Source organism: Mus musculus, chromosome 3, assembly GCF_000001635.26.
Source record: "Mus musculus strain C57BL/6J chromosome 3, GRCm38.p6 C57BL/6J".
NCBI classification, from domain to species: Eukaryota; Metazoa; Chordata; class Mammalia; order Rodentia; family Muridae; genus Mus; species Mus musculus.
Window position 1 is genome coordinate 75,036,118 of NC_000069.6, and position 26,516 is coordinate 75,062,633.

The 26,516-nt window shown below is 37.6% G+C and overlaps 1 protein-coding gene across 9 annotated transcripts in view; it reads right to left on the reverse strand.

The window, feature by feature from the left end:
• Nucleotides 1–1,777: 1,777 nt before the first annotated feature.
• Zbbx (zinc finger, B-box domain containing) overlaps nt 1,778–26,516 on the reverse strand; it is a 127,156-nt gene continuing 102,417 nt past the window's right edge. For 7 of the 9 annotated variants that reach the window (XR_003954303.1, XM_006501258.1, XM_006501257.1 and 4 more), the window contains 4 exons: nt 25,416–25,538; nt 16,256–16,513; nt 3,767–3,902; nt 1,778–1,972 (listed from right to left, as the gene is read on the reverse strand). Coding sequence is in view for 8 of the 9 variants with exons in the window: in XM_006501258.1 (XP_006501321.1) it covers nt 1,846–1,972; nt 3,767–3,902; nt 16,256–16,513; nt 25,416–25,538 (644 nt within the window). In the remaining variant the exon portion in view is untranslated. The remainder of the gene's footprint in view (nt 1,973–3,766; nt 3,903–16,255; nt 16,514–25,415; nt 25,539–26,516) is intronic. The other 2 variants (XM_011240063.1, XM_030252530.1) reach the window with 1 other exon arrangement.

Sequence of the window (26,516 nt, forward strand, 5' to 3'; positions counted from 1 at the left end):
TGAGACACCAACTGAGCCACAAAATCTTCAACCTACAATTTTCTTGCCTACAAGATGTGATGGAGTCGATTTGTGACTGGTTCAGATCCCTGGCATATGAGGAGAGGGAGTCTACTCCTTGTACAACCCAGAGGTAAGGGTGAGGTACTGGGAGGAGATCAAGGAAGGGAAACTGAAGATAGAGAATAAAATAAATAAAATTAAAATTATTTTTTTCATTCAAAAAATCTGTTTTCAGTAAAAGAATTTGATCTCTCTTTCCTCAATAAAATAACATAAAGTGAGATTACTTTTAAAAATACTGTGTAACCATATTCATTTGAAACTATTTTTTTCTTCTGTAAAATATGACTGGCTCTCCTGATTGCTTATTCCCTATGCATTTAATCATATTTAGTTAGATATATTTTAGTATTAATAAAAATTATGTAATCTTTACCATTACTTTATAGCCTATTAGAGGATATGTGTGGATTCCAGTTTAATTCATTGGTGTTAGAGGGAAAGTGGCAATGATAAAATGACACTGTGGTCCCAACAGTCCTATATAAAAGGACACTACCCACAATCACAGAGAAACAATAGAATTTGAACCTTCAGCATAATATACTTGTTAGACATACAACCAAATATCAACATTTATTTTCCTAAAACGACAAAGTCCAAAATTCAGGGGAAACTCTTCTAAAACTGCAGAAAGTGCCAACCACTAAACTACCCTGCATGTCTGTTCATACCATTTCTTAAATAAGTCATTTGCAGTACTATGCAAAGTCCTCATCACCCACAAAAACCAAGATCTGCAACTAAATTACACAAGCAAGAAATAAACAACAGTAGTGACTGGCCACCTTTCAAATAACATATATTAGGGTTGTCTAGGGATATAAGAACAATACAGGTGATGATGGAGCATGCATATGCATGCTTATATGTGTGTATGTGTCAGAGAAACAGACAGGCAAACAGACAGAGACAGAGAGAGACAAAGAGAGAGAGAGACAAAGAGGGGGCTGAGGTGGGGCAGTGAAACAAGGATCAATTCTATTAACTCTAAAATTCTGATGTGCAGGTTGGAGACCCAAAGAAGAGCTTTAGGTTAATCTCTTGCCAAGAGAGCATGAAGGTAAAATTTCATCTCCTTTAGAATAAATTATTCTTAAATTATGTGTAAGGCCCACCCATATTATCCAGAATAATCTGCTTTACTCAATATCTAATCATGAAACTGCTACTTTCATCAAAAATTCGTTTCCCAGAAACATCTGTAATAGTGTCTGAATGCTGCAGACTAGCTGAGCTGGCGCATTAAATCTTCCAGTTGGTTGACCATCTCAAAGTAAGATGCTTTAAGGTCTCCTTTTGAAAATTCATGGGAACTAGGACAAATAGATTAGTCACATTACTTTAGGTCTTCTTTTCCACCTGTGTCAACTTTGAGAAGCTGCCACATCTTGCCATTATGCAATGTCAAAAGCACTGCAATTTTAAGCTCATTTGGCGACACTGTTATGACATGGCCATAGAGAGTACACTTTTGACATAATCATGTCAAACATAATCGAGTAAGAAACATCAATTAGCTTAAACACAAACCTGTTCCGTCCTATGGTAAATTTCATTGACATAGTTTTCCCCTTTACCAGTGTAATCTGTAATATAGATGAGTTTTTAACATGCAATATGGTGTCTGGAAGAAAAGGACCTTCAGCTTTTAACATCACTTGTCTTATTAGTTCACAAGCTTAGAAACATCAGAGTCATTGATACTCTCCAATACTTGCACAAATTAATCATTCAGTTGTTTGATTTATTCTGAGTACAGAATGGAAGAGTAGTGAACGGTTAAGCCCTCTTTTCCCACGGCAGTTTAATGACATGTTGCTTGTCAAGAAATTCATCCTCTTCCTCATCCGTGCTGTAATCTCCAAGTGACAGCAAAGGCTGTATTTCAGGATTTCTTCCAGAAGAGCTGGAAATGCATTATAAGATCAATACACAGCATATGGAACCAAGTTTCAGCTCTCATTTGTCTTACATTCTATACTACATACGTTGAAGTCTTTGGAAGCAGGCTGAGTGTGGCCCTAAGTTTGATGCTCCTGGGATATACTAAACCTCTTCATGATAAGAAATTCTCATCATGTTCTTGTTTCTGAGAAACAAAGCTACAGTCGTACCAAAGGAAGAGGAATTTTATGGGCTCCAGTAGTGTCCTTCCCTGATGATTTTCAATGAACTTCTAAAACCTGGAGAGCCTTGGGGCATCGTTAAGATCATTCATCATGATATTGGCTGCTTTAAAAAAAATCTTAATGAACAGACATTCAGATAAATGATTCCTTTATGTACAGTAAATTAGGAGGATGTGGATACTCACCCAAGGTAAATCAAAGCTAAAATTGGATGACCCTATTTGCCTGTAGTTGTTTGTTTGTTTGTTTGTTTCCTAGTTTGCTTGTTTGATTGATCAACAGATTTTGTTTGGGATTTTATCTATAGGGAACTAGGACCTCCCAAAACTTTAACATGGATATCTGACATTTAGAAATAAATATAGCTTGGGTGAACTAAACTGTCTATATCATTCAGATATTTTGGTCCAATTTCTAGTTCATGTATATGTGAAATGTGAACAAGTTCCTCCTGTGATGGACATGACACTTTGATAGATTATTTTATCAAATCCAAACCAGCCTGAATCAGCAATTCCTAGAATTCTCTGTAAGCCAGCTGGAAAGGGAATGCAAATGCAAAGTGGGCTTTCCTGCCTTTCTTTTACTTGTAAATCCTGCTTTATTTCATGCGTCCACCTATGCTTTTAGTATAAACTTGTTTTGTGAAATGATAAGCAGACATATTTAGTTTGGACTTCAGTAACGTTCAGGGGGGAAATGACCAATTCCATACCGTTCCTCTTTTAAAAGTGTTATTTGTATTGAAATGCAACCAATCCAAGAGCTCAGGCAAATAATTTTCCCTTTCTGAAAGATTTGAGTTACATACTCTTAATTTCCTTTGAGCATGAGACTTCAAATGAATCTGAGAGACTTATAATTTTGAATTTATTTTCTTATTTCTAAAGCTGCCAGAGCCACCAATAGCCAAATTTATCTCTTTGTTGAAACATTTGCCAATTTGAGCTATGTATCTTTTAAATTGATGCTCATGCTCAATGAAGTGTAAAATTGAGCAAATTAAAATATTGGGCCAGGCGTTGTGGCACATGCCTTTAATCCCAGCACTCGGGAGGCAGAGGCAGAAGGATTTCTGAGTTCGAGGCCAGCCTGGTCTACAAAGTGAGCTCCAGGACAGCCAGGGCTATACAGAGAAACCCTATCTTGAAAAACCAAAAAAAAAAAAATTAGTAAAATTTCTAGAATACATTTTAAGGAAAAACCTTGTCAATGATTTATTTTTTAATATTTACATTGGGTAAGAGTCTACTTGTATGAACTATGAAAATGTATGAGATTAATTAATTCAAGTAAGACAACTGTCTTTCAATATAATACTGGAAGAGTATTATTTCCTTTCCCCCTTTGAATGACACACACTATTTAGCAGAGAAATATCTTCAAATTAAAGTAACAGTTTTTATGTCTTTTACTAAATCATACAGGATCCAAACATTTTACAAAAATAAAATTGTCATAAATTGCACACAGGTGGGCAAATTTCCTTTATACGATAAAGAAAACAGATTGGAGCTCATTTAAACCTGCTATTCACCATCTTTCTGCAGGAAGCTGGAGGTTTAGCTTACCTGGACTCAGCTCCATGGGGGTCACTTTCACGTGACATCTCAAGGAGGTCTTTGGACATCTGACTTAAAGTCAGAAAATTGTCATTGAATGCCTGTAACTCTTCTGAGGGTAGGCTGTGAGGGTCTTCTGAAGGATCTGAAACATGTGATTCCATATATCACTACCACATTCATTCAGGAAACAAGGGGACAGCATTTGATGCTGGAATTTGCCCAAAATGAATAAGCAACATAAAGAGATTCCACCCAGATTTGCCACCACCCACTATGGTTCTACCCTGACTTTCTTTCTTTCCTGCCTTTTGTGCTTAGGGAAAATGATACTTTGTATTTGAAAGAGTAACCTGGAAAACTTAAGTCTCCCTTTCCATCACCTGGCCTGTGGTTCAGCAGCCTAAGTGTAGACAAAGGATGCATGTAAAGGAAACAGATTATTTGGGCAAATTTATACAAACTACTATAGATTTAAGTATGGAAATAAATATTCCTATGTTAGATCTCAAGGCATATTTTTGCTGACATTTTTGCAACTGTCTTTTTTTCATAGAGCTGCTCACATAGTCTAGACTGACAGAATATGTAGCCAAAGATGATCTTGAATGTCACTGCCCTTTATCACCACTTGCTAAATATTGACTACAGATGTAAATCACTGTGCCCTGTTTATGAGGTTTTGGTGCTTAAATCTAGAGTTTTGTGTATTTAGCACTCTAGCAATTAAACTATATCCCCAACCAATAAAGCCATCTAAATTATCATACCATATATTATGATTTGTTTAAATTTTCACTATCACTGGGTGCTAAACCCTTCCTTCTGACAAAAGTGTCAAATAAATAACTTCCTGGTTGAAATGAATAAACACTAACAGTATTCTCATACTGAACTGAAAAAAAAAAAAAGTTTAGTTTTGGTTGGTTAGTAGTAACTTCCAGTTTTCAGCAAGCAGATTTCCCCACTGAAAGTAATTTATTGTTCAAAAAGAAAGACAGACTTCAATATATTTACAGATTAAAACTTCCTCTAAATTATTTAGCTCAGTGATTTTCAAATTATGACACACTTAGATAAATTAAGTTTGAGATGAAGTTCTTTCCCCTCAATCCCAAAGCAATTAGAAAGTCACCTAATCTCATTTATATTTGAGGACTCTTGATAAGATTTACTGTGAAACAAAAAAAAAGAAAGAAAGAAAGAAAGAAAGAAAGAAAGAAAGAAAGAAAGAAAGAAAGAAAGAAAAATCCTAAAAGTTTGGGTTGTATTTTTTAAAAAGCCTATCACCATCCTCACTTGTTAGGTAGAGAAAATGAAGACTCACAGAAAAATAGTCACCCACCATACAATGAAAAGTGATACCCTGCCAAAGTTCCTTTAATTCAATGGTACTACAAGTTGCTATGCTACAACCTCTCATTTTAAGCTTTGAGCTGTTCTCTTCTCCTGCATCCAGGCTTTAACTAAAAGAACAACCCCAAATTCCAGAAGGCTGTATCAAATAAAAGCCTGGCATTATTGCAAAGCTGAGAATGTTAGGTGTACTTAATAGCTCATGATGAGCACAATGCAAAAGGTCAACAGGACAAAGATACAAAGATGGTGCATGACAAGCAGCCATGACAATGAAAGCAGACCTAAGAATCACAAGTACGATGTAATCATAAGTGAAAGATTAACCTGAAGACAAGGACTGCATTATCTGGCTGCAATCACACTAGGAGTTTGGAGGTAGGGGCAGAAAGATACTTAGTTCTAGACATGACTAGATTATGTACTATTCTTCAGACCAAGCTGAACTATATGGCAAGGCCTTGTCTCAATAATACTAACAATAATTAAAAAGGAAATGACAGAAAGCACACTAAGAGTAAAGTACTTCACACAGGTCCCTTGCCTACAAAGGAAGTAACTAAAACTATTTTTAGCCAAAAACAAAACTAATCTTAAAGATCCAACATAAGAAGGCAAATTAAATGGCCACTTATTCTTCCATTGGATCTTAAACCAGAAAAATAGTGAGCTCAAACAAAAGCTTCAGGATACTACTGTTAAACATGTCTTCTGGAATCGAGACGCATCTTCATCATGTTAACTCCCTGAATCTGAGCACTGCAGCACATGTGTGAGAGGTGCTCTTGTACAGGGAGTTATAGCCTGATACCCTTTGTAGCAAAGTCACATTTGTAACTAATTTTCAAATGGATCAAAAAAGCACAAGGGCAAAAAAGACTTTCTTTGCTCTGCTCTCCCCTCCTACACCCCTGTTCTTCCTTTCCTCTATCTTCTTTTTCCTTTCTCCCTCTTTTCTGCTATCTTAGAACACACATGCACAGGAGTTTGATGTGTTTTTCTCTTACACTTTTACACATTTTCTTTTTTTTAATAATTTTATTAGGTATTTTCCTCATTTACATTTCCAATGTATCCCAAAAGGCCCCCATACCCTCCCCACCACACCCCTACCCACCCACTCCCACTTTTTGGCCCGGGCGTTACCCTATACTGGGACATATAAAATTTGCAAATCCAATGGGCCTCTCTTTCCAGTGATGACCCACTAGGCCATCTTTTGATACATATGCAGATAGACTCAAGAGCTCCTGGGTACTGGTTAGTTCATAATGTTGTTCCACCTATAGGGTTGCAGATCCCTTTAGCTCCTTGGGTACTTTCTCTAGCTCCTCCATAGGAGGCCCTGTGATCCATCCAATAGCTAACTGTGAGCATCCACTTCTGTGTTTGCTAGGCTCCAGCATAGTCTCACAAGAGACAGCTATATCTGGGTCCTTTCAGCAAACTCTTGCTAGTGTATGCAATGGTGTCAGCGTTTAGAAGCTGATTATAGGATGGATCCCTGGATATGGCAGTCTGTAGATGGTCCATCCTTTCGTCACAACTCCAAACTTTGTCTCTGTAACTCCTCCCATGGGTGTTTTGTTCCCAATTCTAAGAAGGGGCAAAGTACCCACACTTTGATCTTCATTCTTCTTGAGTTTCGTGCATTTAGCAAATTGTATCTTATATCTAGGGTATCCTAAGTTTCTGGGCAAATATCCACTTATAAGTGAGTACATATTGTGTGAGTTCCTTTGTGATTGGGTTACCTCACTCAGAATGATGCCCTGCAGGTCCATCCATTTGCCTAGGAATTTCATAAATTCTTTCTTTTTAATAGCTGAGTAGTACTCCATTGTGTAAATGTACCACATTTTCTATATCCATTCCTCTGTTGAGGGGCATCTGGGTTCTTTCCAGCTTCTGGCTATTATAAATAAGGCTTCTATGAACATAGTGGAGCATGTGTCCTTCTTACCAGTTAGAACATCTTCTGGATATATGCTGAGAAGAGGTACTGCAGGACCCTCCAGTAGTATTATGATCAATTTTATGAGGAACTGCCAGACTGATTTCCAGAGTGGTTGTACAAGCTTGCAATCCCACCAACAATGGAGGAGTGTTTCTCTTTCTCCACATCCTCGCCAGCATCTGCTGTCACCTGAATTTTTGATCTTAGCCATTCTGACTGGTGTGAGGTGGAATCTCAGGGTTGTTTGGATTTGATTTTCCTGATGATTAAGGATGTTGAACATTTTTTTAGGTGCTTCATTGCCATTCTGTATCCCTCAAGTGAGAATTCTTTGTTTAGCTCTTTGTTTTCTGGAGTCCACCTTCTTGAGTTCTTTATATATGTTGAATATTAGTCTCCTATCTGATTTAGGATAGGTAAAGATCCTTTCCCAATCTGTTGGTGGCCTTTTTGTCTTATTGATGGTGTCTTTTGCCTTGCAGAAGCTTTGTAACTTTATGAGGTGCCATTTGTCAATTCTTGATCTTACAGCACAAGCCATTGCTGTTCTATTCAGGAATTTTCCCCCTGTACCCATATCTTTGAGACTTTTCCCTACTTTCTCCTCTAAAAGTTTCAGTGTCTCTGGTTTTATGTGGAGTTCCTTAATCCACTTAGATTTGACCTTAGTACAAGGAGATAGGAATAGATCAATTCGCATTCTTCTACATAACTGCCAGTTGTGCCAGCACCACTTGTTAAAAATGCTGTCTTTTTTCCACTGGATGGTTTTAGCTCCCTTGTCAAAGAGCAAGTGACCATAGGTGTGTGGGTTCATCTCTGGGCCTTCAATTCTGTTCCATTGGTCTACTTGTCTGTCACTATACCACTACCATGCATTTTTTATCACAATTGCTCTGTAGTACAGCTTTAGGTCAGGCATGGTGATTCCACCAGAGGTTCTTTTATCCTTGAGAAGAGTTTTTGCTATCCTAGGTTTTTTGTTATTCCAGATGAATCTGCCAATTGCCCTTTCTAATTCGATTAAGAATTGATTTTGGAATTTTGATGGGGATTGCATTGAATCTGTAGATTGCTTTTGACAAGATAGCCATTTTTATTATATTGATCCTGCCAATCCATGAGCATGGGAGATCTTTCCATCTTCTGAGATCTTCTTTAATTTCTTTCTTCAGAGATTTGAAGTTATTATCATACAGATCTTTCCCTTCCTTAGTTAGAGTCAAGCCGAGGTATTTTATTTTATTTGTGACTATTGACAAGGGTGATGCTTCCCTAATTTCTTTTTCAGCCTGTTTATCCTTTGTGTACAGAAAGGCCATTGACTTGTTTGAGTTAATTTTATATCCAGCTACTTCATTGAAGCTGTTTATCAGGTTTAGGAGTTCTTTGGTGGAATTTTTAGGGTCACTTATATATCCTATCATATCATCTGCAAACAGTGATATTTTGACTTCTTCCTTTCCAATTTGAATCCACTTGATCTCCTTTTGTTGTCTAATTGCTCTGGCTAGGACTTCAAGTACACAATTTGAATAGGTAGGGAGAGACAGGACAGCCTTTTCTAGTTCCTGATTTTAGTGGGATTGCTTCCAGCTTCTCACCATTTACTTTGATGTTGGCTACTGGGTTGCTGTAGATTGCTTTTATCATGTTTAGTTATGGGCCTTGAATTCCTGATCTTTCCAAGAGTTTTATCATGAATGGGTGTTGGATTTTGTCAAATACTTTCTCAGTATCTAACAAGATGATCATGTGGTTCTTGTCTTTGAGTTTGTTTATATACTGGATTACGTTGATGGATTTTCGTATATTGAACCATCCCTGAATCCCTGGGATGAATCCTACTTGGTCAGGCTGGATGATTGTTTGATATGTTCTTGGATTTGGTTAGCAAGAGCTTTATTGAGGATTTTTGCATTGATATTCATAGGGGAAATTGGTCTGAAGTTCTCTATCTTTGTTGGGTCTTTTTGTGGTTTAGGTATCAGAGTAATTGTGGCTTCAAAGAATGGGTTGGGTAGAGTACCTTCTGTGTCTATTTTGTGGACTAGTTTTTGAAGAACTGGGATTCGATCTTTTCTGAAGGTCTGATAGAACTCTGCACTAAACCCATCTGGTCTTGGGCTTTTTTTGGTTGGGAGACTATTTATGAATGCTTCTATTTCTTTAGGGGATATGGGACTGTTTAGATCATTAACCTGATCTTGATTTAACTTTGGTACCTGGTATCTGTCTAGACTTGTCCATTTCATCCAGGTTCTCCAGTTTTGTTGAGTATAGCCTTTTGTAGAAGGATCTGATGGTGTTTTGGATTTCTTCAGGATCTGTTGCTAGGTCTCCCTTTTCATTTCTGATTTTGTTAATTAGGATTAAGAGGCCTGTGCCCTCTACTGAGTCTGGCTAAGGGTTTATCTATCTTGTTGATTTTCTCAGAGAACCAGCTCCTAGATTGGTTTTTTTTGAATAGTTGTTCTTATTTCTACTTGGTTGATTTCACCCCTGAGTTTAATTATTTGCTGCCCTCTACTCCTCTTGGGTAAATTTGCTTCCTTTTTTCTAGAGCTTTTAGGTATGTTTTCAAGCTGCTAACATGTCCTCTCTCTAGTTTCTTTTTGGAGGCACTCAGAGCTATGAGTTTTCCTCTTAGAAATGCTTTCATTTTGTCCCATAAGTTTGGGTATGTTGTGGCTTCATTTTCATTAAGCTCCTAAAAGTCCTTAATTTCTTTCTTTATTTCTTCCGAACAAGGTATCATTTAGAAGAGTGTTGTTCTGTTTCCACGTGAATGTTGGCTTTCTATAATTTATTTTGTTGTTGAAGATCAGCCTTAGTCCATGGTGATCTGATAGGATGCATGGCACAACTTCAATATTTTTGTATATGTTGAAGCTTGTTTTGTGACCAATTATGTCATCAATTTTTGAGAAGGTACCATGAGGAGCTGAGAAGGTATATCCTTTTGTTTTAGGATAAAATGTTCTGTAGATATCTGTTAGATCCACTTCTGTTAGTTTCACTGTGTCCCTGTTTAGTTTCTGTTTCCATGATCTGTCCATTGATGAAAGTGGTGTGTTGAAGTCTCCCACTATTATTGTGTGAGGTGCAATGTGTGCTTTGAGCTTTACTAAAGTTTCTTTAATTAATGTGGCTGCCCTTGGACCATAGATATTCAGAATTGATAGTTTCTCTTGTAGGATTTTACCTTTGATGAGTATGATGACTTCATCTTTTTTGATGACTTTGGGTTGGAAGTCGATTTTATTAGATATGAGAATGGCTATTCCAGCTTGTTTCTTCATACCATTTGCTTAGAAAATTGTTTTCCAGCCTTTCACTCTGAGGTAGTGTCTGTCCTTTTCCCTGAGATGGGTTTCCTGTAAGCAGCAGAATGTTGGGTTGTTTGTGTAGCCAGTCTGTTAGTCTATGTCTTTTTATTGGGGAGTTGAGTCCATTGATATTAAGAGGTATTAAGGAAAAGTAATTGTTTCTTCCTATTATTTTTGTTGCTAAAGTTGCCATTCTGTTCTTGTGGCTGTCTTCTTTTAGGTTTGTTGAGGGATTACCTTCTTGCTTTTTCTAGGAAGTGGTTTCTGTCCTTGTATTGGTTTTTTTCTGTTATCATCCTTCGAAGGGCTGGATTTGTGGAAAGATAATGTGTGAATTTGGTTTGTTGTGGAATATTTTGGTTTCTCCATATATATTAATTGAGAGTTTGGCTGGGTATAGTAGCATGGGCTGGCATTTGTGTTCTCTTAGGGTCTGTATAACATATGTCCAGGATCTTCTGGCTTTCATAGTCTCTGGTGAAAAGTCTGGCGTAATTCTGATAGGCTTGCCTTTATATGTTACTTGACCTTTTTCTCTTACTGCTTTTAATATTCTATCTTTATTTAGTGCATTTGATGTTCTGATTATTATGTGTCGGGAGGAATTTCTTTTCTGGTCCAGTCTATTTGGAGTTCTGTAGGCTTCTTGTATGTTCATGGGCATCTCTTTCTTTAGGTTTGGGAAGTTTTCTTCTATAATTTTGTTGAAGATGTTTGCTAGTCCTTTGAGTTGAAAATCTTCATTCTCATCTACTCCTATTATCCGTAGGTTTGGTCTTCTCATTTTGTCCTGGATTTCCTGGATGTTTTGAGTTAGGATCTTTTTGCATTTTCCATTTTCTTTGATTGTTGTACTGATGTTCTCTATGGAATCTTATGCACCTGAGATTCTCTCTTCCATCTCTTGTATTCTGTTGCTGATGCTGGCATCTATGGTTCCAGATTTCTTTCCTAGGGTTTCTATCTCCAAAGTTGCCTCACTTTGGGTTTTCTTTATTGGGTTTATTTCCCTTTTTAGGTCTTGGATGGTTTTATTCAATTCCATCACCTGTTTGGTTGTGTTTTCCTGCAATTCTTTAAGGGATTTTTGTGCTTCCTCTTTAATGTCTTTTACCTGTTTAAAAGTGTTCTCCTGTATTTCTTTAAGTGAGTTATTAAAGTCCTTCTTGATGTCCTCTACCATCATGATGAGATATGCTTTTAAATCTGGGTCTAGCTTTTCAGGTGTGTTGGGGTGCCCTGTACTGGGCAAAGTGGGAGTGCTGGGTTCTGATGATAGTGAGTGTTCTTGGATTCTGTTAGTAAGATTCTAACTTTTTTACACATTTTCTGAATGTTTAATATTACTTCAAAAATTGTGAATAATAGCAAATAAAGTTAAAATGATATTGTTAAAAATTTTGTTTTAAAAATCCTGACATAAGACTTTGAACTTTAAGAATAGCATAATAAATTCAGATGGAAATGAAAAGCACACAGAGCAACCTTGATGGAGTTTCTTGACTGTCTAGTTGACTACATCTGGAATTAACCAAAACTCAAGCAGCTGTATATACCTGTGAGGGAATTTTCTTGATTGGATCATTTGAGATGGTTCTATCTTCCTACCTTCTCGGTCACACCTTCTGGTGGCTGTGACCACTAGAAGAAAGGCTTTTTTATTTTACTTCTTTGTCCTCATGCTCAGTAGAAAATCCTTTCCTTCACTGGTATTAAAGATGATTTCTTTGCAATTTTGGCCTATTCTAAAGACCAGCTGAGACATTCTGCCTCATGAATTGAACAACAATCAATCAGAATTTTGGACTTTCTGTTGGGAGACTGCCATTGTGAGAATCCCCAGATAATACTGTAGATAAGGGACATACTGGAAAGGCATTGTTAAAGGAGTATTCAACTTCAGAAAATAGGTTCCCATCAGGAGAAATCAGGATGTAACAGAATCAATTGAAAAAATGCAAAAGTAGAGATTTTTTTTCCTGAAAATGAGGAATTTACTCTATAGTCAGAACAGCTACAACTATAAGAAGCACTTGAAAAAAGAACCTCCCTGATCCTGTCACTAAGTGGCCAAGAACCTAAGATTAGATAGACCTGGTGGAAATATGATCAGAATAAAATGCATCAAAAAACTTGAATAAACAAATGAAAAATACGTCTTCCATGAAAGAAATGTGAGGGAAGAAAATGGTGCTCTCTCAAAATTAAGAGAGCATAGGATTAAGTCACAGAAGACTACAGAGCCTGGAATGTTCCTATAGAAGTCTTAGAAGAAACTGAAGCCACTTCAGTTAATATATCCACAAAGCCCTCCCTGCAGAACAAAAACAAAACAAAACAAAAAAAAAAACAAAACTAAACTAAAAAAACAAAACAAAACAAAACAAACAAACAAACAAACAAACAAAACCTGGACTATTAGGATCAACCAAACAATGATAAAAACAAACAGAAGGCAGTGAAAAGATATCTGCTATTACACAAAGGAAAGAAAGTTTAGATCTACTAATTACATACATTCAGGTCATTCATCATAATTGACATGACTTAGGGGCCTGTCAAGCTGACTATCCAGGCAAAGCTCTTGCCCAGCAAACCTGGCAGTGTGAGTTTGATCTGTAGAGTTCACGTAAAGGTGTGATTATAAAGGTGGCTTGGCAAAGTGTTCCTCTGCCCTTGCCATGTCATCCCTTCCTCCTTCCCTGCACATCATCCATATACCCCCACACTCACAATATGCAAAGAAATATTTAAAAGATATTTTAAAGCCAGATCATGTCAAAATTACCATTATCAAACTTTTAACGTGAAGGAAAATGTTGAAGATGTGTCTTTGGGTTAGGAAAGAGAATTTAATCCACAGGAATTTTGAGCAAGAAAGAAACAGGAATGAAATCATAAAATAAATTATAACTCACTGAGATGAATTTATTAATATTTTGATTAGAATGTGTACTAGCTATTCATGGCCACTATGTCTCAAGATCTCCATGACAAGATCCAGGTCAGAAGCCTGAGTCTTCCAGCCTCAAGTTCTGAATAACAGGTGTGCCCTCCATGTCTGAATTGTAGTTCAATCCAGAATTGTCAATCAAATTGACAACCAGAAAATAGCTGTCATGGCATTTGACTTAGTGTGAGCAAATAAATGGTCTTCACTGTTTATTCTAGTTATGTGTTAATGCCAAAAATTTAAAGCAGAAAGTAACACTCAATTTCCGAGTTCTTTTTCCTTTAGTTTTCTTGAATTTTAAAAAATACACACAAGATAATGAACTGTCAATATTTTACTGTTTCTGGTCTAAAATGTGGCAATTTTATATAGTAACTTGGCAGCCATATTCAGGTGAAAATAATTTGCAAGCATCTACATTTTCATTCTAGTAAGTTTTTGAACGTTTATGCCTGTCTACGTACAATTTAGAAATACTGTGCAAAGTAGCAGGAATTTGTTTTTATGAAGTTACAGTATACCTCCTTCCTTTTAATCTGTCCATCTATCTTTAGGTAGGTGTTGACTTCAAGATTGAAATGTTCCCTTTTGAAAGAAGTAGGGAACCTCAAAATTTGGAAGATTGTTTTGTGCACTGTGTATTCCAAAGCTGATTTCTGTGCCCAGAGATTTTGTTGCAGCCTGAAAATTGTCATTGTCATTAGTATTGAAGCATCTCGATGTTGTATAAAAAATGTTCTCCTTCAACTCGGATTGACTAATAAAGATCAGATCAGCCTACAGCTGTGCAGGAGAGTTAAGGCAGAACTTTTTATCTGATGGGGGAACACAGATGGAGGAGGTACCCTGAGGGTCAATATGAGGGAGTTGCTATTAGGACAGGGATGGAGCAGGAGCAGCCTGGGCAAGTCTAAGATGGCAGATAATGGGGCCCATGGCTGGGAAGTAGCCAACATTGTCAGGTTCAAATAGATGAGCAGCTTGCTCAGCTATAATGCCAAATGTTATTATGAAATATAATAGGTCTCAATATCATTATTCTGGAATAAGGGAGTCATAGAAAAGCCCCAAATAATACTTTTACATCAAAACATAGGAGAAAATTACAAGACCAAAGATGAGAATCTCACAAGACTTGTGAGGTCTCTCCACACTCTACATAAACAGTAAGGGTTTTTCAGTGGGTAGGAATGGGAACAGAAGACTTCCTCAGAGAAGCTACATAAAAGCTGAGCAGAAAATTACAGCAAGAGAATGTGAGTAAACATTCATTCATGCTAGGTTAGGCTTTATTGTGTACAGAAATCATCCATACTTCTGAAACCCATTTAACCTTCTTGTTTCTCCAAGCAAGATATGAATGGTCCTGTTTCTATAGTCTATCACTGGCTTTTCTTCATGGGGTGAGTATAAATACATGCCCTAGTTAGAGTGTTTTAAGAGTATTAAGGTTTTGTGATGTTATGGGTTTTTTGGTGTTTTGTTTGCTTGTTTCCCCCCCCCCCCTTGGGGTGAGGGTTGGTTGAGTTTTGTTTGTTTTTTTCCTATTGCTTGAATTTTGCAAAATTGAGTTGGATCATTCTTAGAAAAGTAACAAAGTTGTCTAAACTTAGTAAGAGAGAAAGAAGGCTACTAACAGTAAAGAAACATGATGGAAGGGTTGGAACAAGGGTGGAATACACAGACCCAGCTAATTTTCAGGCCTCTTTATATACAGTTGCTTTCAAACTGTGAATGACTTTAAGAGTTTTGCCTCTCTGATGCTTTGCTACTACCAGACAGTAGCAATGTTCAAGAATATGGGAGCCATTTGTTACACCCTTTGAAGCTGTTCAGGTTGGAAATAGAATGAGCAAGTAAAATTCCATGCTAAACTATGGTTTGTTTCCTAACATCTTGGGCAACAGGGCATGGTCTGGGCCCTTGACTCCGTTTTAGATCATGCAGACACACTCACTCAGTGAGCATTTGGAGAAGATGCTAGTAAGCCTGTCCATGCAGTCTAGGTTGGGAAGATCTGTTGTAAAAGCCTCAACAGCTCATTTTCTCCCCAAAGAGCCTGGAAAATCTAAAGACATTAATCCTTCATTGCAATTGAAGAAAAAATTTTAAAAATATTTTATTTTTTAATTATTTTTATTATATTTTATGTGTGTGCAAACCCACATATATACACCAGTACATACATGAGGATGTCAGAGAGAATTGAGGGGAAATCTAACATGTGTGTACCTGTGATTAATTTATTTCTTCCTCCTTTTTTTTTTTCTGGTTTGTTTGAGATAGGGTTTTTTTTTTTTTGTACAGCTCTGGATGTTCTGGAACTCTGTAGACAAGACTAGCCTGGTATTCACAAAGATTGCCTGCCTCTGCCTCCCAAGTGCTGAGATTAACACTGCATGAAAACCCACAGAATCAACCACCCTGGGCTCATAGGTGCTTACAGAGATTGAACAGACAACCAGGAAGCTTGCATGCCAGCCAGGGTCTGACCTAGGCCCTCTGCATACATGTTACAGTTGTGTAGCTTCATCTTCTTATGTGACTTCTAGCAGTGGAATCAGGGCTGTTGTTCTCTGACTCTTTTGTTTCTTTAGTACCCATTTTCCATTACTGGTTGCCTCATTCATCCTTATTAGGAGGAGATGGGCCTAGTCACATTGAAATTTGCCATGTTTGTTGGCAACCACAGAAAGCCTGCCCTTTTCTGAAGAGAAACAGGATTGTATTGGGCATGGGGGGGGGGGTAGTCAGGTAGGGAAGGACTGGGAGGGCAAGAGGGAAGGAAAACTGCAGTCTGCAGTCAGGATGTAATATATGAGAGAAGAATAAATAAAAATAGTGAGAACAAAAAACTGAAGCAGAATACATAGCTCACATTTTATAAATAAAATCTAATTTACCTGCAGGTTTTCTCAGTATATTTAATTCTTTCTCCAAAGTGTCTAAGGCTTGTCGATCAGCAGTGTTACCTCCAAAAAGCTCACTCTGGTCAGTAACATCAATGTATTCAATTTCTGAAATTTCAGAAGCAGCTCTGGATGGCATCTGAGCAGCTGCACTTTTTGATCGGGTGTAAGAGAACAAAAGGCAGCTGGTGTCTTTTTGATCGGGATTGGAAATAGGAATATTTGCTGTTGATGGTCTCTGTGATTTCTGGCCTACAATAAGAAAAGAAAGTAAACCACTGCTTTAAGATCCCAAGTGAAAAGCTGGTAGCATGGTGCATGCCTTTAATCCCATAATCCCTCTGGGGGCAGAGGCAGGTGGATCTCTGTACCTTGGAGGCCAGCTAGGGCTACACAGAGAAACCCTGTCTTAAAGAAAAAGAAAGAATGAGGGAGGGAAGGAGGGAGGAAGGAAGGAAGGAAGGAAGGAAGGAAGGAAGGAAGGAAGGAAGGAAGGGAAGGAAATTCTACGTGTGTGTGTTTGTGTGTGTGTGTGTGTGTGTGTGTGTGTGTACTTGTTTATTTGTTTAATTTACTGTGTACGTGCATATGCAAAGGTTTACCAACATGCACACATGTTAATGGAGACTGGAATTCTCGTGATCAGGAACACCATCCAACTCCTTTGAGAGAAACTAGCTCTTTGGTATAGGTTTACTGATTAGACTCCAGTGTTTGGCCTGTGAGCCCCAGTGTTCCTCCTGTGGTCTCCATCCCAGCAATGGGATCACAAGCATACTTCATCATGCCTGACTTTTTTACACGGAATCTAGGGATCAAGCTCAGGTCCTGGTACTTGGCAACCAATCACTTTACTGAGTGAGCCATCCGCTGTACTCCACCTCACAGTATACTTTAACAATACTAGTTTCTTCCCTCTTGAACACAAACCAACAGAGGTCATCAAACATTATTGTTATTTATTTGAGCTATCCACAATTAATCAATCTCAAATTACTTCCATGGTGGCATAAGCAACTCCTTTGAGTTATTTTTCTGCACTCAGAAAAAGAGAACCTAATTTTCATAGCAGCTTAGACAAAATATCATATGATAAGCCAGCTTTAGAGTAGTGTAACACAAATGCTTTATTCTAGGCTTTCCAAAGCCGGATGACCTTACATGTTCCTGAAATTCTAGGAAACTACCACATTCTGTATGTAAAGGGAACAAAAATTATATATATGTATATATATATATAATACACACAGATGGTATATTCCTAAACAACTAATTTGACTTAGCAGGGTATTTAATTAATTAATTAATTAATTAATTAAATAATTAATTAGATATGAAGACAGATAGGCTACTGTTGAAGGCTAGACCAGGTCAGGACTTTTCCAGAGGTCCTGATGCATGGAGAAGAAGGTTAGTTCCCTGTCTAAAACCAGATACAAGTTTGGCAATGACAGTAATGTCCTGGGGCCAACACCTTGGGAGAGGTACAGTTTTAGATTCTGCACACTCAGTAATTTCCATTATAGGAATGTGTTCCACTGACTTTGTCTCATTTTTCTTTTCAAGAGAACTGTATTCAAGAACACAGGGCCCCCAGTGGAGAAGCTAAAGAAAGTGCCCAAGGAGCTGAAGGGGTCTGCAACCCTATAGGTGGAACAACAATATGAACTAACCAGTAACCCCAGAGCTCAAATCTCGAGCTGCATATGTAGCAGAAGATGGCCTAGTCTTCCATCACTAGGAAGAGAGGCCCCTTGGTATTGCAAACTTTATATGCCCCAGTACAGAGGAATGCCAGGGCCAAGAATCGGGAGTGGGTGGGTAGGGGAGCAGGGCGGGGGGAGGGTATAGGGAACTTTTGGGATAGCATTTGAAATGTATATAAAGAAAATATCTAATAAAAAATAAATTTAAAAAAAGATGCTGTACTTTTTAAACATTTTTATTGAAAATAGATTTTTCTTTCATACAATAAATCCTAACCAGTTTCCCTTCTTGCACTCTCCCTAGCTCTCCTGACACCTCCCCTTTTTGCCTACATCACACCCCCCCACCTCCATTTTCCTTTCAGAAAAGAGCAGGTTTCCAAAAGATGACAGCCAAACAGGACAAAACAAGATACAGTAAGACAAGGCAAAAGTCCTCATTCTGAGGTTGGAAAAGTCAACACAATACGAGGAAAGGAATACCAAGAGTGAGGAAAAGAGTCCTGCTGCTAGGAGTCCCAAAATAAGCATCAAAGTAGAAGCCATAGCATATATGCAGAGAACCTGGGCAAGCCCATGCAGTCCCCATGCTTGCTGTCTCTGAGAGCCCATGTGAATCCTGCTTAAATGGTTCAGTGGGCTGTGTTCTCCTCATGTCTTCCATCCCTTCTGCCTCCTAACGTCTTTGTTCCCATTCTTCTATGGGGTGCCACATAATTACCTGGCATAAGCCACCAGCTTGTGCAAAAATTCTAACTCTAGCTTCCCCCATCTTCTTGATCTTTATATCTCTGGCCCTCGCACTTAGGAGTTTGTCACTGAAAAACAATGTGCTGGTCCAGGTCACGCTAGTATATAAGAATATTGATTTAAAAAGAAAATGAGAGTTCATTTTTAAGTATTATAAATTTGAATTCATTCTCTAGTGCTACTGGCCCTTCAGTGACATGGTCCCAGAACAGACCAAGTCAGGTTACTACTCTCTCACTGACTCAGAATTGTTTCCATTTCAGAGGTTGGCTCAGTTTATTTCTTTAACATTCAATCTTTTGCTAAAGAAAGAACAGGGAGTCTTTAAATTCTACAGAGCATAAGTGATTCAAAATTTTCTCTTCTTTGAAAAAGATTCTTTAACAAAAGCCATGGAAATTTTCAAGGACTGGACTCAACGATTCACAAGACATGTGTATTCCTTGATTTACCATCAGATTTATAGACATATTTCAAGTTAAACATAAATAATTTAAAATATAAGTTTGTAACCTCTTAAAACAAATGAGCTTTGTTTAAGTTTTATGATATACAACTGTCATTATCATATAAATGATGATTGAACATATCCTCAAAACATTATGTCACATTAAGGACTCAAAAAATTTAAATTAAAAAAGTGACTATGAAAGTCACCCTGTGTGGGGAAGTCTCTGGATAGTCCATCCTTTCTTCTTAGCTCCAAACTTTGTATCTGCAACTCCTTCCATGGGTGTTTTGTTCCCTATTCTAGGGAGGAATGAAGTATCCAAGTGTTGTTCTTCCTTCTTCTTGATTTTCTTGTGCTTTGCAAGTTTTATCTTGGGTATTCTAGGTTTCTGGGCTAATATCCACTTATCAGTGAGTGCCATAATCAGCCACCAAGCACAAACACTATTGCATATGCCAGCAAGATTCTGCTGAAAGGACCCTGATATAACCACTTCTTGTGAGGCTATGCCAGTGCCTGGCAAATACAGAAGTAGATGCTCACAGTCATCTATAGGATAGAACACAGGGCCCCCAATGGAGGATCTAGAGAAAGTACCCAAGGAGCTGAAGGGGTCTGCAACCTGATAGGTGGAACAACAATATGAACTAATCAGTACCCCCAGATCTCATGTCTCTAGCTGCATATGTAGCAGAAGATGGTCTAGTCGGCCATCATTGGGAAGAAAGGCCTCTTGATCTTGCAAACTTTATATGCCTCAGTACAGGGGAATGCCAGGGCCAAGAAGTGGGAGTGGGTGGGTAGGGGAGCAGGGAGGGAGGAGTGTATAGGGGACTTTGGGTTAGCATTTGAAATGTAAATGAAGAAAATATCTAATTAAAAAAATTTTTAAAATTAAAAAATGAAAGTCACACTGTATAAAATAAAGAGTAAGACTGTCTTTTTTTTTCTTCTTCTTCTTTCTTTTATTCTGTGTTGAATATAGTAGACCCCCTCAGAAGCCTCTGGATGCAACATGTATACAGTTAATTATAACTCACTAAGGCAACACACAGAGAGTACTGATTGTAATGAACATTATAAAAAACAATTTTAAAAATTACTTTGCTGAATGTAATTGTGAATAAATTAAGTCTCTGACCCTATTGTGACTGTGTGCAGAAAAATTTCTGAAGAATTGTAATCAACAGTTGTTTGCCAGTGTATTGATTCTTGTGAAAATGCTCTCAAGAATTATTATGGTGACCAAAATTGAAAGTGGTTTTCCTTTTATAGATGGTGGAAAGACTCCATATGTCATTCATAGCCTGGAAGGAACAAGCTGCCACTCCCACATCTGGCCCACCCTAGCAGAGAAGCAGCTATTGCAGGAAATCTTTACAGAACACAAGTTTCCTGGATCTCTGAAAACATTCTTTTTTTTTTCTGGGTCATGAAGCCTAAACAAATGCAAAATTTAAACACATTTATATTTCTCATTGAATCATAGCAAATAAAAGTAAGTTGTTATTAGAAAGGCCTGGGGTTCTCACAACAACAACAAAACTGAAGTGAGAAAACTATAAAATAACAAATGCCCTTCAGAAAACTCAAAAGGACTCCAGTAGCTGCTGCTTTCAACAGCACCTGGATACCACTGCATTTGAAGTTAATTGATCCCAATTGAAAGAAAATGTACCCAGGGGATGGATCAGACAGGCTAGTACAGAGCAAAAGGCCATACAATCTTCCCTGCTGGAAATAGGCTCCACTATAGTTTGAAGTCACCAAGACACAGAGATTTTATTTATTTATTGTTCCTTCAGGTATATATATCTCATTCACTTCAGTATACTTAGTACTGAAACTATACTACATGTTGAAAAGACATACTATCATGATATTAATGAGCACAAAACCACTAATGAGATCATGATACAGAAATAAATCACCAACTAATGCATAATGTAATTGTAACTACTATTTTATAAATAAAAGAATTGGTGAAACAATTATAGCATGTGCTTTGCTTTAGCTTTTATTTGTTTATTTACTTTTTCTGTGCAGGTGTAGAGGGGCTAGCAGTCAATATAGAATTCTGTCCTCTATCACTCATATTTTTAGACAGCAGTTTTCATGGAACCTGGAACTCACTGATTCATCTTAGATTGGCTGGCCAAGCAGGCCCTAGGGATCTCTTTGTTCCTGCTTCTCTAGTGCCTGGATGATGGGCTTGCTCCACTCTCCCTGACTTTTATTTGAGCTCTGGGATCAAACTCATGTCCCCTTGCACGTGTGGAAAGCAAATTTTGCTACTGAGGCATTCTCCAGCCTCCTTGTGTGGCATCTTAGCAACAAGATTTTTATCTAAGGAATCAAGAATGTAATCAATAAGTAAGTTTGCAAAATATTTTAATTATTGGAATACTTGCTACCCTGCATACTTTTAAGAATTACTGTAAAAATAAAAATGTGTTCTCAAAGGCTTCTAGGAACACAAAGAACATTAGCTTATACAGCATGTTTTTTGGGGGGGAAATGCTTAGCTGGGTCCCTAAGAACCTTATTATCTGTCCTCACTGAATCAGAAATTAGCTTGTAATCTGATATATGATAACCCACACCTCATTCTTAAAAATATAGAATTAGACAGTGTAATGTCTTAAATTCCATCCAACTCTGAGAACCAGTGAATTAACACTTATTTCACTTAGATGATAAAAATAATTTGTTAACCTCTAAATCGGCCAAATACTATGCCACAATTAAGGTATTTTAAGATGAATCAGACATCATCCCTGCTGTCAGTTTGCACTCCAGAATACTAGAAGCAGTCTCCATCACTGTGGAATATGCAAGTTACTTCCTGCTTCCTAACCAAGGTAAGATACATTAGAAAATGTAAGGTAGACAATGGCTCCCAAGAGAGAGAAGAAACTGAGTGATGGACTAGGGGACCAACACTATTTAGCATGCCCTCAAAGACCTGAGGAGGTAGCATCTGATGGGAGATCAAAAGTAACAATGTGGGCCTTGATAGGAAGAAGGGTCAAGGAAGGTTCAAACTGGCTGACTTCAAGTGTGAGGACAGCAGGAGTTAGCAATCTCCACCTTCACAACCTGGTGCCATAAAGCCAGCTCTCCCACTACCAACCTTAGCAGGAATATACTACCCTACCCAGACAGTTATTAGGCTCCTCTCCTTATATGATCTTTTAAGTTTTTGTTTGTTTGTTTTTGTTTTGTTTTTCATCCAGACCCTAAAGTGCCTTAGTATGTAGATGAAGTATCTTCCAGCACTCTTACCCTGGTCACACAAACCTTGCCCTAGAGAACCTGGGCTCCATCTGGGTGTGTTCATTGCCTGCATTCATGCAGACCAAGATTCTGCACTGCACCCACCCACACCCAACTAAGTTTCAAACCTCTCCAGTCCAGCTAAGCGTGCAACAGTCGTGGCTATACCAAGGGAGAAGTAGACACTGATAGAGCAGCACAACTTCAGGAAGTTCTGACAACAGATTGGGATTCTGCAAAGCATCCTGGACCAAGGGGAGAATCATTTGCTTGGACTAAAAATAAGAGTATTTTCTGCCTAAAAACAGAGAGGAGCCAGTGAGAGAACAGAGTGGATGGAGATGTCATGAAGTTGGACATCTAGCAAGGGCTCAGCTGGCTAATGAAATTTGAAGTAGTGAAGTTTGGGCTGAGTTTTCAAAGGGAAAGCAGTATTTACAAATGAATTTGTCTTAGCCAGCACAAGTCAACTTGACTTCTTGCTGTCCAGCTGAAGATGTTCTACAGTGTTAAATTTACAAACACACAAGATGTTGAGGGAGGTTCAATGAGAAAGATACTTGCCTCTAAACACATATGTATTCTATGCTTTTTACATCCCCAGATTTTAAGGACCTTTCAGAAATTAACATTTCAACATACACTGGCATTAATTCAGAGTATAAAATTTCTATAGCCTGCTATACTGCCAAGAATGTTTAATTTTATTTCAGGCTACTATCTCTGTCCAGAACCCATTGCCCAATTCTCCTAACTGGACATTGCTATTACCTTTTAAAGATGCAACTAAATGTTCTATAATCTCTAACATCTGATATATCTATTTTATTGTCTCTACCTCAAAAAAAAAAAAAAGTAGCACACACAGACCTCTATTGTAGCTGACATATTATATTTTAATTTGTACATTCTTATGTTTAGCACTTTCCTCAAAATAAGACCTTGGAAGAATCTGCAGTAACACCACAGAGAATGATCGACAACTACAGATTATTGGGTGTTTTGCTTATCCCTGTAAGGATCAACATTTGCATTATAACATGATTTTTTTGTTTGATGTTGATATTGACATCTGAGAACCTCTAGATGGACTTCTGGGTCAGGTTCCTTTTTTAATCTCCAGTGGCTGGCAGTGGCTGGCTAGGACTTTTTTTTTTTTTTTTTTTTTTTTTTTTTAATAACAAAGGACTTTCATAGTAAATTACTCAATGATGCATCTGACCCAGATTGATACTTAAAAGCATCTGGCTGTTTACTTAGGAAGATGTGTCTTTGTAACTGAGTTCTCACAGCATGTGTTTAAATTTATTTTCAGCAATACACAGTGACTTGAAACACAGTTCCTTCTCCCTGACCAGGAGGCAGGAAGCAGCAAACTTGAGATTGCTTTTAAATTTGATGTGACAGTAAGTATCTAATCATTGAACTCCAAAACGTTATCAAAAATAGATGGTCTGATACTAAAAGTATTACTTCTGATGGTGAATCAACAGAAATTCATGTAGAAAAGATCTAAGCTAGCTAAGGACACTTATTCATTTAGGGCAAAAGAGACTTATAAATCATATGTATATGAGCAAATAATATGTAATTAAATTTTTGGCTTGAAGAGAGGCTTTAAACCAAAGTAAACAGCCCATTTTGTCATGTATTACTAAGTTTCAATCTCTCTGAGAAAAGGAATAAATACTCATGCATCCTTTTATCCCCATACTCTCACATGATGTTAGCCTACTACACACACCCGACACTCTTGTTAAGATTATTTAATTCTTTTGCCTAAATATTGCAACTTCATGTGAAACACAGAAAAAAAAACAGATATACTATAGCATGTTTGATTGGATAAGAGAGATATTCTAGCCTACTAGTGACAAATTCATCGGGAAAATACCTGTGATAGAAGCCTAACAGTGTTTTATCTGTGTACACATAACTCACAAAACAATAAATAAATGCAGTTGTAATCTTTAGAAAATAAGGTTCCCAGGATCATTAGATTTAAGATGAAATGATATTGATCCTGGATCTATTTTGCATTCTTAATATAGTTCAGAGACATCAAAATTAGATAGAAATAATCATATGATTTCTAAGTCTCCATTGGATCCCTCCTCTCAGAGCTTGGGAAATCCAACAGAAGAGGAGGCAGAAAGAGTCAGAGGGGATGGAGGAACAGCACGAGAACATGGTCCACTTAATCAACTAAGTGAAGCACAAAGAAGCCAACAGAGTCTGAGCATCAAGCATGGAGCCTGCAAGGGTCTGCACCAGATCCTCTGCATACCTATTATGGCTGTTAGCTTGATGTTTCTGTGGAACTCCTAACAGTGGGAGTGGGTTTGTCTTTGACTCTTTTGCCTGTTTTTGAGATTCTCCTCCTGTAGGATCGTCTTGTCCAGCCTTAGTGTGAGGGATTTTGCCTTGTTTTATTTTATGTTATTTTGTCAGTTTGGTTGTTGGCTCTTGAAGGTCTGTTCTTTTATGGGGGGATACAGAGGGGGTGTGGATCCTGGAGAGATAACACGGCCCATGGGGTGGGGGTCAGGGGAACAGGACGCTTAGAGGAGAAAAGGAAGGGGAAACTGTGGTGAGGTGTATTGCATGAGAGAAGAATCTATTTTCAATTAAAAGAAGAATCAAGTAAAAGAACATGAAATATAGCACAAAACATAGCTAATATAAGAAGAACTTGTATATATCTTTTTTGATGATTGCTCAAAAATGTACCATAGTCTAAGCTACATTTTTTAATATAATTCACCAATATGTTGCCATGGAAAATAACAAGGAATATAATTTATCTTTGAGAGAAATAATGAGTTTATTTGGCAGCTTAATTATCTCCCTTTATCTTGTAGAATAAAGTAAAACTGCACAAAATTTTCAGATACTAACAGTTTAGAAAGAATCAAACAATGAAACAAAGTGAGCCACCAACACGACACTTCTGCCTTCCCATTGACTGTACCTGACTTTTGCTGTTGCATATTTGGAAGTGGATTTTCATCACTTTGCTGATCACACAAGGCATCGGCACTACCAGCATACCCACTTAAGCTGCTCAGTGGGATCCACATTTTGTCTTCTGAAACTGAAAAATGATAATGCAATTTAAAGTATAAAGTAAGCTAAGTCCCGCTCTCATAATGTTCAAGGAACACAGGAGAAGAGGACACGGAGAGAATGTTATGGACAGAAGACACAGAGGAGGACTATGAAATGTCTTCTTCATATGATGTACCCATTGGAATCATGGACTTTCAAGAGCTGCAGTGGTCTGTACTAGGATCTACAAGACTTAGCAGTTTATCATTGAGTCATATGTAACACAGGCACTCAGTCAGTCCTTCTCTTTCCTGGAAATATATTGATATATGCTTAGATAGTGTGGTTCCTCTTTCAGTTGTATGATCCTACAAGGCTTTAATAGATAGGAACTGACCCACAATCACAGATATAGTTCTGTTAAACTCAATGGGGTCACAAACAAGATGAAAATATACAAACTTGGAAAAGAAACTCATGAAGAAGGGTGTCAAAATTAGTTTTATGTTGGCTTGACACAGTCTAAAGTAATTTAGGAATAAGTATTTTTAATTGAGAAAGTCCTTCCATAAGATTGGCCTATTTTCTTGATTAATAATTGATGGGGGAGGGCCCAACTGACTTTAGGTAATGTCAAACCTGGGCTCATGGTCTTAAGTTATACAAGAGAGTAGGGCAAGCCATAAGTAACATGCCAATACTCAATATTCTTCCATGGCTTCTGCACTAGTTCTTGCCTCCAGGCTTCTGCCTTGTTTTCCTTCAGTGATAAGAAAGTGTAAAGTGAAAAAAAAATTGCTCCCTAAGTTTCTTTTGGCCATGATACTTTGTTGTTCTAACTAAGACAAGGAAGATCAATACAGATAAAAAGATAAAATAGAATAGTCCATCAGAGTAATCAGGATATGTATATGATATTGCAAAGGAATAAACAACTTAAAAAATAATACCTCAGCATACTGGAAAAATAACATAAACTCATTGTTCATATTTTATTTCTACTATGTTCCCAAACAATATTAAT